Below are 13,593 nucleotides of genomic sequence, written 5' to 3'. Positions count from 1 at the left end.
GAGCTCCTGACTCTCCCCGCCTACCTGCTGCTGAGTGACAGTTTTTTTCCATATGAATCAGCAGCAGGTGGGCAGGGGAGTGCCTATAGCTCCGAATTAAATATACGCTGGACTCAATGACATCACGCCGGACTCCAATCAGCTCATTAGCATGCGGCATGCGGCATCTTTGTGTGTATATTGTGAGGTAACCATCTGTCACACCAGTAAGTGAATACATCTAAGGTACTTTTTAGTAGTTAATGATTGTATATAATTAGTTAGATTATAATCCACATGACAATATCCACATGACAGGTTCCCTTTAACAGCAGCACTGAAGCAGGTAGCCCCTTAGACAATGTGGGCCCTAGGCAATTGCCAAGTTTGCCCCTCCTAACGCCGGCCCTGGGGGGCACTATGGTGAAGGGGGGAGAGGAGCACTATGAAGGCATCTACTTGGGGCAATATATAGGGGTGCTTTATACTGACACACATTATGGGGACATTAGCTCAGTTGGGGGCACTAAGAGGGGGTATTTTCTGTATTGGCACAAAGGGGCATTGGCACACATTATGGGGTACTATGGGGACTTTAGCGCTACTGGGGGCACTAAGAGGATGTATTTTTTGTACTGGCACAAAGAAGGGGGCAATTTTTGTACTGGAACACATTATGGGGATATTGACTGGGGACACTAAGAAGGGGTATTTTTTGTACTGGCCCACAGTAGGGGACATTGGCACATGTTATGGGGCACTATGGGGACTTTGGCTCTACTGGCGGCACTTGGAGGAGGTATTTTTTGTACTGGCATACATTACAAGGGGCATTTTTTGTAAGGGTGCACATTATAAGTGAACAACTTTGTACTAGTTCACTTTATAATGGGGCATTTTTGTACTGGCACACATGGTGCTGGGGGGAGGGGTGCCATTTAAATTTTTGTCTCAGGCACCAGAAATGCTAGGCGCTCCCCTGTGTTTTGACATGCTGCAACTCAGCTCTCATTGAAGTCAACAATATCTAAAGGTAAATATACCATCATTGTCTATGGTGGGAATACCCCTTTACATCAATAGTTCTGATTTGATCTGATACAACTTCGTAGGTCTAGACACTCAGCCTTCACAGTAGATCTGCTTGCTTTACCCAGTACACCAGAATGTCAATGTAAAATATAATACACTGCTCAAATATAATGAGATACTGGTAAGTTTAATTACAGATACTTTAAAAATCCAATTGTGAGTGAATTAGGTTTGCTTGACATTCCTATCACATATCCCATGATCTTCTTCTGCAAGCCAAAGTCTGGGCAAAATCTTACAAACACAATTTAATGACTGGACTACAACAGGAAAATAGGAAATGTTTATTGTATGGCTCCAGGAATCCAATTTAGTGTTAGTGTCAGGACACAGCGCAGCCTCCCTTCTCTTTAAATGGGTTTTTATCTTCTGGTACTCCTTTAATCAAAGGATCTTCTGTTGCTAGAGATTCCACAAAGGCCTTCATTTCTTGAGCAGATTTGGAGACCTTAAAAGAAATTTAAAGAAAATAAATATCCCCATCCCCTGACAGTGGTCATGCCCCTAAAATTCCCTAACCACAATTGGACCATAAATGGTCCACTCAAACTGCCCTTAAAGACCTCTATACCCATACCAGAGCATTTAGACCTGAGAAATCAGACTTCTGCACATCAGCACCTCACCTCAGACCCCAAATGGTAATGAAAACCACTCAATACTGCTTTACACCACAAATAATTATGATGATAATCTCCTCTGACTGCATATACTACAGACTAGTGTGCAGCAGAGAAAGTCAGAGGAGGCCAATGTGCAGGAGAATAATCTACAAGTGGTCTTCAATTTCTCTGGTATTCCACTGGACAAACAATTTCTAGTTAACCTGAAAGCATTATAGGAACATAGAGAACAAATAATAAAATGAGCTATGTCCAATAAAGGGCCTAAGGGGACAGTACACAACATACAGAAGTCAGAAAATATTGTATTAACTTCTGCGGGACTCTTCTGTCTTATACTGATCTATATGCTTTATAAAGGACTGTTATGCAGCCAAAAAGTTGCACAACAGGAATAAAATTTTATGATTTAAATTGTATCAAAGTGTGACACCCATCCTTTACTTGCATTCTGCTATTGTTTATTGTGGGTCAGCTAGACCAAGCCTTGACTGGTACTTGCACTATGCAGACTATAGATTAGGGCTTTGGAGGTTGCTCATTCCTCTACATTTTCATCCCATTCTGTGGAAGTGTGTTGGAAGCATGCTCTATGGAATGTGTAGAGGTTGTGTGTTGTGAGCATGCTCTATGAAATGTGTAGAGGTTGTGTGTTGTGAGCATGCTCTATGAAATGTGTAGAGGTTGTGTGTTGTGAGCATGCTCTATGAAATGTGTAGAGGTTGTGTGTTGTGAGCATGCTCTATGAAATGTGTAGAGGTTGTGTGTTGTGAGCATGCTCTATGAAATGTGTAGAGGTTGTGTGTTGTGAGCATGCTCTATGAAATGTGTAGAGGTTGTGTGTTGTGAGCATGCTCTATGAAATGTGTAGAGGTTGTGTGTTGTGAGCATGCTCTATGAAATGTGTAGAGGTTGTGTGTTGTGAGCATGCTCTATGAAATGTGTAGAGGTTGTGTGTTGTGAGCATGCTCTATGAAATGTGTAGAGGTTGTGTGTTGTGAGCATGCTCTATGAAATGTGTAGAGGTTGTGTGTTGTGAGCATGCTCTATGAAATGTGTAGAGGTTGTGTGTTGTGAGCATGCTCTATGAAATGTGTAGAGGTTGTGTGTTGTGAGCATGCTCTATGAAATGTGTAGAGGTTGTGTGTTGTGAGCATGCTCTATGAAATGTGTAGAGGTTGTGTGTTGTGAGCATGCTCTATGAAATGTGTCGAGGTTGTGTGTTGTGAGCATGCTCTATGAAGTGTGTAGAGGTTGTGTGTTGTGAGCATGCTCTATGAAGTGTGTAGAGGTTGTGTGTTGTGAGCATGCTCTATGAAATGTGTAGAGGTTGTGTGTTGTGAGCATGCTCTATGAAATGTGTAGAGGTTGTGTGTTGTGAGCATGCTCTATGAAGTGTGTAGAGGTTGTGTGTTGTGAGCATGCTCTATGAAGTGTGTAGAGGTTGTGTGTTGTGAGCATGCTCTATGAAATGTGTAGAGGTTGTGTGTTGTGAGCATGCTCAATGAAATGTGTAGAGGTTGTGTGTTGTGAGCATGCTCTATGAAATGTGTAGAGGTTGTGTGTTGTGAGCATGCTCTATGAAGTGTGTAGAGGTTGTGTGTTGTGAGCATGCTCTATGAAGTGTGTAGAGGTTGTGTGTTGTGAGCATGCTCTATGAAATGTGTAGAGGTTGTGTGTTGTGAGCATGTCCTATGAAGTGTGTAGAGGTTGTGTGTTGTGAGCATGCTCTATGAAATGTGTAGAGGTTGTGTGTTGTGAGCATGCTCTATGAAGTGTGTAGAGGTTGTGTGTTGTGAGCATGCTCTATGAAGTGTGTAGAGGTTGTGTGTTGTGAGCATGCTCTATGAAATGTGTAGAGGTTGTGTGTTGTGAGCATGCTCTATGAAATGTGTAGAGGTTGTGTGTTGTGAGCATGCTCTATGAAGTGTGTAGAGGTTGTGTGTTGTGAGCATGCTCTATGAAATGTGTAGAGGTTGTGTGTTGTGAGCATGCTCTATGAAATGTGTAGAGGTTGTGTGTTGTGAGCATGCTCTATGAAATGTGTAGAGGTTGTGTGTTGTGAGCATGCTCTATGAAGTGTGTAGAGGTTGTGTGTTGTGAACATGCTCTGTGAAATGTTTAGAGGTTACTGTGATGAGAGGAGGAGAATTAGCAATCTCCATCATCTATTATCAGTGGCATGAGCACTGTTATATCTTCGAGTTTTATGTTACCTTTCATTGTAATCCTACCCTTAATGAAAATAAGATGTGTTAACTATGATCCCTGTATGCATGGAAGACAGCAATATTTCAGGATTTTTAGAGTTAAATTAAGAGTAAAAGAAAACAGCAAGATCAAGTTAAGCACTATTTGGTACCCAAGGAGAAGATTGAGGAACACAAAATAGAAAGTAGGAAGTTCTTAAATCACTTTGTGACTTCCTTAAACAAACTATAGTCCTCACAAATGAAATCAGTTATCATCTGGAAAATACTATGTAGGCCAAGAATGTAAAACATGTAAGGGTAAAAAAAAAAGGTAGAACACTTTATCTGCAGTAATGTTGTATCCCCAAGTGTAAGAACCATTCAAATCACTGATGTGCACATCTGTGACCAATATTAAAGCTTTTCTTTTATGTTCTCTACTTTAGGTTTAGTGCTCTTTTATTGGTAGATTCACACAGTTTTTTGGAAGAGGTTTTGAGGAAGCTTTTCCTGCAGGTTCTTCAGCCAAAGTCAGAAGTGGATCTAGCAGGAAGGAGAAATATAAGTCCTTCCTTTTTTTTTTCTGATTTCTTTAGAATCCACTTATGGCTGTGGATGAAAAACCTGCAAGAAAATCTGCCCTAAACCCTCTTCCAAAAAACGAAATTTGTGAATTTCATAAAAAGTCCATAGAGATTTTTTTATTTTAATTGTTTTTAATTTGATAGAAAACACACATGAGCCAGACTTGTGCTTTTAATACACCATTGTATATACAGTTAGCATATATAAGTTGCTAAGCTACTAGTAAATGGGTTAATAAGGGAAAGTACTTTTAAAGGTAACTTATGGATTTGTTGTACCCTGTAAATATCATATGTTACCAGATATCGTATTACATGCACACACAGGAACCTCTGTTTTCGGAAAACACTGCTACCTAGAAGAATTACAAGGACACAAGAGAACATGCAACTATACATGGCAGCACAACTAGAAAAGAGAACATACAAGAGAATATACTACACAAAAGAACATAACATAAGAGCACATAAAACTATACAAGAGAACATAACCGAAGTGCATATATAACTACCCAAGAGAACATAACATGAGACGACATACAACTACATAAGAGAACATACAACTGCAAAGAAGAACAAAAAACAAGGTTACAGAGCTACACAAACACATACAGTAAATGGGTGGAAAGCAGCTCCAGGTGAAGAATAAGTCTGATGGAAAAAAAAAATTGAATACTTTACCAACACCCTTTCTGTTTTGATCTCTTTCCGTAACTGCTCAACCTCCATCTTCAGAAGGTCTTTCTCCGTCATGTCTTGTGCCATCCCACAACTCTATATGAACTGTCCAGAATGTATAGTCCCAGGTACGTAAGGAAAATTAGTGGCCTTCACAAGTCAGTGAAATTGTGACCTGTGGTTGATATTGATGTAGTAGTCCTCAATATAGTAATAGATTGGAACTCTATGGCTCTAACAAGAAGAGGCAAGTTAATGTGAAGAAAACTCAAAAATGGTTCTCTGATGATGGCATGCTGCTGCTCATCTAAATGTACAGTAAGAATGTTGATGTCTTCATGTACAGAGGATTCTGAGCCAGGCCCCGCTAGTTCCTCTCATGTCTCATCCCTGTCACTCAGTCCCGTGCTATAGAGGACCACAGATGGAAGATCCCCTTTAATCCTAATCTGATAAAAGGGCTTAGCATCTAACCTGCTTACAGCTCTGTGGGGATATACAGTATATACATCTATCTTTTGAATGAAGACAAAAATTATTGATGTCTAGCACAACCTGAAGGGTGTTCAGTTCACATACCCTTATCAGGCATACAAGAACTTTTCCAAAATATATTATATGTAGATCAGAATATCACTAGAGGTTATTTGTATTCCTTTATCCATCACAATTAATTGTTTCTCTGCTCATTAAGCAAGATGAAGCCCACATCTAGTCTACTTAGTATTATTGTCTCTTTCCTTTTAACAACAAGGAACTGGGCTGAAGAGGAATATGTGTCATTGTTGCTATGGGCAGATTACTGACTGAGAAGATTTTATATTACTACGGGTTGATTAAAACACAGATAGGAAGTGATGTAAATTTATTGACCCAATGAGGTAAGTTATATGGACCAAGATAAGGGCGATCCCATTTGGAGCATACATTGGAGCCAATAACTCATCACTAGGTTCTAGTTTTTATGGCATGATTTACAAATAATCTTTTTTGACCTTACTGATGATGATGATATATTGGTTTCAGGGTGTCCTATCACTGTAATCTATGGGGAAGCTTAGCAGCAAAGGTTAATATCCTCTAAATTGCCACCATACTGCAAAAAAAGCTTTACCCATATCTGGGAGACGTGCAGGGTCTCCCAGACGCTCTTTGTAGCTGCTTTCCCTTGCAGTTCATTCATGGAGGTTACAAATAAAGGACCTCAATTTAATAGTTGTAGTTGTCAGAGCTGTAGTTGTCAGAGCACCACTCCCATGTCTGGCAACTTTGAATAATAATATTCTTGTTCAGTGGCGTACATACAGGGGTCGCACTTGCGACCGGGCCCGGCACTCCAGGGGGCCCGGCCGTGTGTGGACCCGCCCTGCAGTAGTACTGTGCCTGTATAACCCGGGCGCCCGGGGCCCGCCCCCCAGTGTTGAGTTTCCTTGCTGCCAGCCCTACCCTCCCTTGAGTCTCCTCCCCCTGAGCAGTGGCGTACCTACCATATAGGCAGACGGGGCCCGAAGTGGAGGAGAGGCCCCGCCCCCTAATTGCTCCTATTTATCTTTCTAAAGCTAAAGGACCTTTGATGATGTCATCAGAGGTCCTGTAAGGGAACTGCACAGTGTAAAGTGTAGTTCCCAGGTTAGAACAGTGCATCTGCCAGTACCTGTGATAACATCATCTTCAACATCACAGGTCCTGCAGAATCTAGCAAAGGAACTGCATCAAAAATGGTGTAGTTCCTAGGTTTCAACGGTATATCTGCTAGGACCTGTGATGACATCATCACAGGTTCTTCAACCCCTAACAGCAAGTATTAGAAGTTCACAAGCAGCTCTGCATTGATCCATACAGACTGGAATGGAGTGGTAAGAGGAGGTCCTCCACTTTTCATCATTTACCCCCCCTCCATGCCCTGTTTTTACTCATTGATCACTCATGTATAATACTTCAGACAGTTACAGTGACCACTACCTCATGTACCTCACAGTGACCACTACCTCATGTACCTCACACACACAGTGACCATAATGTATAACTGACCACATATTTCTGTAAACACTGCATCTACAGTATTATACCTTCTATGTCTCACATCAATACACTGCTCTGTGTGTGTGTATATATATATACAGTACAGACCAAAAGTTTGGACACACCTTCTCATTCAAAGAGTTTTCTATATTTCCATGACTATGAAGGCATCAAAACTATGAATTAACACATGTGGAATTATATACATAACAAACAAGTGTGAAACAACTGAAAATATGTCATATTCTAGGTTCTTCAAAGTAGCCACCTTTTGCTTTGATTACTGCTTTGCACACTCTTGGCATTCTCTTGATGAGCTTCAAGAGGTAGTCCCCTGAAATGGTCTTCCAACAGTCTTGAAGGAGTTCCCAATAATGCTTAGCACTTGTTGGCCCTTTTGCCTTCACTCTGCGGTCCAGCTCACCCCAAAACATCTCGATTGGGTTCAGGTCCGGTGACTGTGGAGGCCAGGTCATCTGGCGCAGCACCCCATCACTCTCCTTCATGGTCAAATAGCCCTTACTTTCAAAGTTTTCCCAATTTTTCGGCTGACTGACTGACCTTCATTTCTTAAAGTAATGATGGCCACTCGTTTTTCTTTACTTCGCTGCTTTTTTCTTGCCATAATACAAATTCTAACAGTCTATTCAGTAGGACTATCAGCTGTGTATCCACCTGACTTCTCCTCAACGCCACTGATGGTCCCAACCCCATTTATAAGGCAAGAAATCCCACTTATTAAACCTGACAGGGCACACCTGTGAAGTGAAAACCATTTCAGGGGACTACCTCTTGAAGCTCATCAAGAGAATGCCAAGAGTGTGCAAAGCAGTAATCATAGCAAAAGGTGGCTACTTTGAAGAACCTAGAATATGACATATTTTCCGTTTCACACTTGTTTGTTATGTATATAATTCCACATGTGTTAATTCATAGTTTTGATGCCTTCAGTGTGAATCTACAATTTTCAGTCATAGTCATGAAAATAAAGAAAACTCTTTGAATGAGAAGGTGTGTCCAAACTTTTGGTCTGTACTGTATATATATATATATATATATACACACATACACACTGCATATATTATACAGTATTATACATGCAATATGTACAGATATATAGTATATACCGCAGTGCACTGATATGTGAGGTACAAGGTATAATAGATGCTGTGTGTACAGATATCAGTACACTGCTGTATATACTATATATGTGAGGTACGAGGTATAATAGATGCAGTGTGTACAGATATATAGTATATACAGCGGTGTACTGATATGTGAGGTACGAGGTATAATAGATGCAGTGTGTACAGATATATAGTATATACAGCAGTGCACTGATATGTGAGGTACAAGGTATAATAGATGCAGTGTGTACAGATATATAGTATATACAGTGGTGTACTGATATGTGAGGTACGAGGTGTCAATACACTGCTGTATTTACTATATACCTGTACACACTGCATCTATTATACCTCGTACCTCACATATTACACTACTGTATATACTGTATACCTGTATACACTGCATATATTATACCCTGTACCTCACATATCAGAACACTAGGGAATATACTATATACCTGTACACACTGCATATATTATACCGCGTACCTCATATAACTGTACACTGCTGTATATAATATACATCTGTACACACTGCATCTATTATACCTCTTTTGTGTGCCAGGGCTGTTTTGTAATCCCAATCCGGCCCTGATGGCATAAATTATAAAACGCAGCAGCAAGAATAGTTCATGGAACAAAGGGAGGGGCTATAAAAGGGGAATGGGGGCCCAATTTAGATTCCTGCTATGGGGCCCAGTGATTTTTATGTACGCCCCTGATCTTGTTTAATCATAGTAGATGTAGAAGACTGTTATAAAGATTTGTATGGAGATGTTCTGGTCTTTTCTAACTACTATGTACAATGTAAGACCATTTAAGTCGTAGTTATCCTTTGGGGACATACCTACCAAGGATGACTAATTTAAAAAACGTCATGAGAAGCAGTACATTGTCACACTTTGTTCTTATGGGTGGGGGTAGGTTTTGTCTTTTACTTCTACATTTATCGAACAGAGAAGTAGTTTTTGAGTGTTGTCTATATCGGACCTATAAAATTCTGCTGTGTGACCATGTAAGAAGAGCATGTAGCAAAGACAAAGAAGCATGACATATACCGTGACTGTCTTGCAGGCAACACAGCACATTGTGGTTTTTATGTGAGGAAGTGTCTCAGAGGCACCGTCTGTTCTCAGGCTCAGTATATAAGATGCTTTGAAGGAGCTACAGCAGAATGGCTGACATGATGAATAATACTCTAGATATCTCTACACCTAGACATGAAATGCAGGACATCTACAGAGAAGTGTCTACAGCAAGGCAAGCCTTGAAGGACAGCTACCAAAACCTGCAGAATGTTGCAGATTACTGCGAAAAGAACTACATGGAGGTAGGTAGACCAAAGAAGACCATTAACTCCAGGGTATAAAGCAGGATAGGCAAGGGGGATTGAGGATTTTCAAGTGACTCATCTTGAAGACTCATTAGAATTTAGTGGTTTTACCTGGTATGGCTGGAAGAACACATGGGACAATCTTTCAAGCATGTGGATGAGTTCTAGTTCTGCTAATGTTAATAGGTGGGATAATGTATAGAATAAATTACATATTGATCTCTTACACAATTTTGAAAGATTTGGAGGTACTTATGGCTACGTTTAAAATATTTCATGGTGACAACTTTATAGGTTATCATTCAAACAGTCCATTTTTTGTGGAAACAACTACATTTTTGACAGATGAATGAAACCTAACTTTCACAAAACTACATTTAGTACCACTAAATTATATTCTGTCATGTGAGATATTAATCTTTGCTACAATGTAATAACTTGAAAAAAATAAGTCATCCAATTGTATTCTGTGCCAGCAAGTTCAATACTGTATCATCAAAATGGTTTTATGGCACACAGAACACTATCTCCTGTAGGAAATAGAATTGTGTGACACCTCATTGCAAAATGTACTTTTTGCAAACAAGACTCCATAGATCGAGGTAACGGTCTTGCTCAAAACAGGAAACTTTTTTCCAGATAAAGAATATTTTGAGTTTTAATGTAGAAAATTAGGTTTTGCCCTTGCTCTATATTGGTAGTAATGTGTCAGTGTAAAAGATCAATATGAGCTCAGCATATAGCGAATGGTCATGAAAGGGAAGATTTCGAGCAATGTAGAGGAACATGGTATTAGGTATCTTAATCCAGCATCTCCTTTCCATTCTATGCAACATTATGTGGTTTCATTAATCTCTGGCTTAGTGTACCCTCCATATACCGTTAAAACATCTATTAGATGTGACAGCTACTAACACAGCATTAACATGCTGGATCCATTATCTGCTTTTACAAAGGACAGAACCACCTGCCTCTTGTAGTCACCATTCATTCAGTAATTGTCTATACTACTATTAGTGATAAGCTGATCACAGAGTTTCCCATTGCTGAGATCCTGAGCGATTGTTTGTAGTCTCCAGGGGGAACCTGGAAGCAAGTATTTAATTTTCCTGCAGCTCCCCCACAGGGCAAATAAAGCATTACATCAGGCCCCACTGAAAACAATAGGCTGTTGATGTAATGCACATATTTACCAAGGGCCTACAGAGAGAGGGGGATTCTCTGTAGCTGCTATACTTTGGTTAATTGATGGAGAACTAGACTGTGAAAAGAAGTCACACACTGGGCCACCACAGCTATCACAAAATTTCTCCTTTTTAAATAGGTCCCCACCTAAATTTATTTTTAGAAAAATCTGATTGATAATGCAGACTGTAATTGGTAATGATGGGGTTTTGTATATAAAGTTGTCAGGCAATGTATTGCTAGCAACCAGTCTGCCTCATATCACTCAGGCTTTCAGCAGCAGAGCAGATTGGTATTGAGCTGACAGCAGAGATGGGACAAAGAAGCTTAGCGGTTACCGGGGAACCTGCTTCTCTGCCTCATATGGAAAATTCTATGGAATTCAGGAAACACTATCCTTACAATGTTTCCCTCCATATTTTCTTTCCAGGCTCCTGACAAGCGTAAGGCCTTGAAGAGCACCATGTCCCTTGTCACACAGACACTGGCCAGTGTGGCTTGTCAAGTAGGCGTAGCTGCCCGCCATGTGTCGGACATGTTGGAGGTACAGAGCCTGATGCTGCAGAAGGAAGAAGCAAGAGTTCGATACGTCTCTCAGGTCAGTCATCTAAGAAATCTGATTATGATGCTAAAACAAAGTCTGCCTGTTTTGCAGGGATTATGGAGATGTAGATACACACTAATGCATATAACAAGTAGCCAGATGTGTATCATTAAAAGTTATGGCATTTTTCAATATACATTATATATCAATTTCTCAACGTTTTCAAGATCTATGCTTGCTGTCATTGAATGGGAATGTTCGTTGTTTAACTTTCTTAAGATCTGTCCAGGTGATGTGGCGATCACACGAGTGCAGGGCTTGGCACAGTATTCAGAACTGCCTTGTAACAAGCCATGTACTGTACATGAGTGATCATTAGGGGTGGAAAAGGAAGTTAAAGTAGCCCTGGAGAAAACCTAAAAGTGGCCCAATGTTGTAAGTGGGTCCAAATTGACAGAAGTAGACAAAATGCTGCCACAGTACTACAGTGTAGCAAAAAATACTGCCACAGTTTTCAACTTTATCGCCTTCCTGAGGATACAGTTGATGTCAAGAGGGCACTTGCAGCCGTTGACCAGGTGCATTAGTACCTGGTGCTCCCAGTGTTAATGCTGAGAGCATCAGATCATGATGTACCCGGCCAGCAGCCGTGAGGAGGACTCAGGCAGCCCCCTGGGCATCGGCCCACTGCAAAATTTCCCTGTAGGGTCTATGGCAAATCCACTCCTTGCGATCATCATGTGACATTGAAAGGTTTTCAGCCTCTGGAAGTAAACAATACTTTCAATTTAGTTATCACAAGAAGAGCTCTTAAGAACAGCAAGGAATTTTCAGAAAATTGTTTCATTAAAAATTGCAGAACTTTTGTTCTTCTTACCTAAATTGCTTTATTTCTTCAGAGCCGGTCGCAGTCCCGACCCATATCCTGAAGACACTACAACCAATGTCCCTACGATTCCATCCCCAGAGTAGCACGCTCCACTCTATACAGACACAGACTTGGAGGTCTTGGCGTCCCCAACTACTAGAGATATTACCAAGCAGCCCAGATAGCTCAGTTATCTTTACTTCAATCCACTAAAGAGGCCCCACTGTGGCTTTCTTTGGAAGCCCTGGATGTGACCCCCTACCCTTGACTCCATATTATGGAAACCCCTGACTTCTAGACCAACAATTACTAATCCCATCCTCAAACACTCCTTAGCCATCTGGGACTCCGGACTAATATCACCCCACTTACCACTGCTACCAATATTGAATAATCCATTATTACCTCCAGGACAGGATTCTACAGGCTCGTTCAGAATCTGGACTATAAAAGGACTGGTAAAGATATATCGCCTGCTTACCCATAATGGTATCGCCTCCTTTGCTTCATTGCAAAGCAAGTATGAGCAATCTCCAACTAAAACACTTTGTCAGCTCCCTTAGAAACACATCCTCCCCACTTTCTTTGACCGATTTTGAGACCTATTGCCTCCGTTAACCCCACTCTAGAGGCCTCATCTCGGGCCATATATTCTGACCTCACCCATAATTCATGCATAACACGTCACTCCTATGTTTCTAAATGGGAAGCTGATATCAGCCCAACTCTACCTGATGCCCAATGGAAACAAATCTGGGAAGCGACATACAAGTGTGCCCTGAATACTCTAATGTTAGAAACCTCCTATAAAGTACTACTCCATTGGTACCTAGTCCCCTCCTGTATAGCCCATGCAGTGCCAGGCTACCCTCCAACATGCTTTAGGGGTTGCCCCTCACCAGGTGATATGTTCCACGACTGGTGGGATTGTCCGAGACTGAATAGATAATGGATACAGGTGTACAACCTTGTTCATTCAGTGACAGGTTGTAACATAAAAAAGATCCATGGGAAGCACTACTCAATAAAAAGATCCCACAAATCCCTGCACACTCAAGACGATTAATAAGTTTTTTATTTTTGCCCGCAAAACCGACAATAGCAGCAGTTTGGAAGAAATCGTCCCTAGACTATCCACAGTAAAGTACAGACTGGACTTCTACGTGATAAATGAGAAACTAACTGTGATCACCAAGGACTGGCATGACTGGTTCATGGAGATTTGGACACCCTGGTTTGACTATTCTGTTCAGGATCATTCTCGTACTTCACTTGTCTCTATTTAGGATCTGGTTTCTCGTGGGTCCTGTGGTGTCTGGTCTGGGCTTGCTCGTCTGTCCACCTTTTTCTTATTTCTGTCGCTGGT

General features: G+C 40.9%; 2 protein-coding genes across 4 annotated transcripts in view; one reads left to right on the top strand and one right to left on the bottom strand.

Moving 5' to 3' along the window:
* Window positions 1-1,375: 1,375 nt before the first annotated feature.
* GNGT2 (G protein subunit gamma transducin 2) lies at window positions 1,376-13,432 on the bottom strand. Of its 2 annotated transcripts, XM_040437263.1 has the most exons (4): window positions 13,420-13,432; window positions 7,218-7,226; window positions 5,152-5,225; window positions 1,376-1,519 (listed from the first exon to the last, which is right to left on the bottom strand). In XM_040437263.1, the coding sequence occupies exons 1-4, from the start codon at window positions 13,430-13,432 to the stop codon at window positions 1,394-1,396; spliced, it is 222 nt and encodes a 73-aa protein (XP_040293197.1). In that variant the 3' UTR covers window positions 1,376-1,393. The 2 variants fall into 2 exon arrangements, with proteins under 2 accessions (XP_040293197.1, XP_040293196.1); XM_040437262.1 differs by lacking the exons at window positions 7,218-7,226; window positions 13,420-13,432 and having other exon boundaries at window positions 5,152-5,271.
* ABI3 (ABI family member 3) overlaps window positions 9,268-13,593 on the top strand; it is a 53,014-nt gene continuing 48,688 nt past the window's right edge. Inside the window, exons 1-2 of one of the 2 annotated variants that reach the window (XM_040437261.1) lie at window positions 9,268-9,627; window positions 11,246-11,413. In XM_040437261.1, the coding sequence (XP_040293195.1) occupies window positions 9,472-9,627; window positions 11,246-11,413 (324 nt within the window). In that variant the 5' untranslated portion in view covers window positions 9,268-9,471. The remainder of the gene's footprint in view (window positions 9,628-11,245; window positions 11,414-13,593) is intronic. The other variant, XM_040437259.1, reaches the window with a different exon arrangement.

This window comes from Bufo bufo, chromosome 6, assembly GCF_905171765.1.
Source record: "Bufo bufo chromosome 6, aBufBuf1.1, whole genome shotgun sequence".
Taxonomy (NCBI): domain Eukaryota; kingdom Metazoa; phylum Chordata; class Amphibia; order Anura; family Bufonidae; genus Bufo; species Bufo bufo.
The sequence above is the reverse complement of the archived record's forward strand: the minus strand, read 5'-3'. Positions and strand labels throughout refer to the sequence as shown.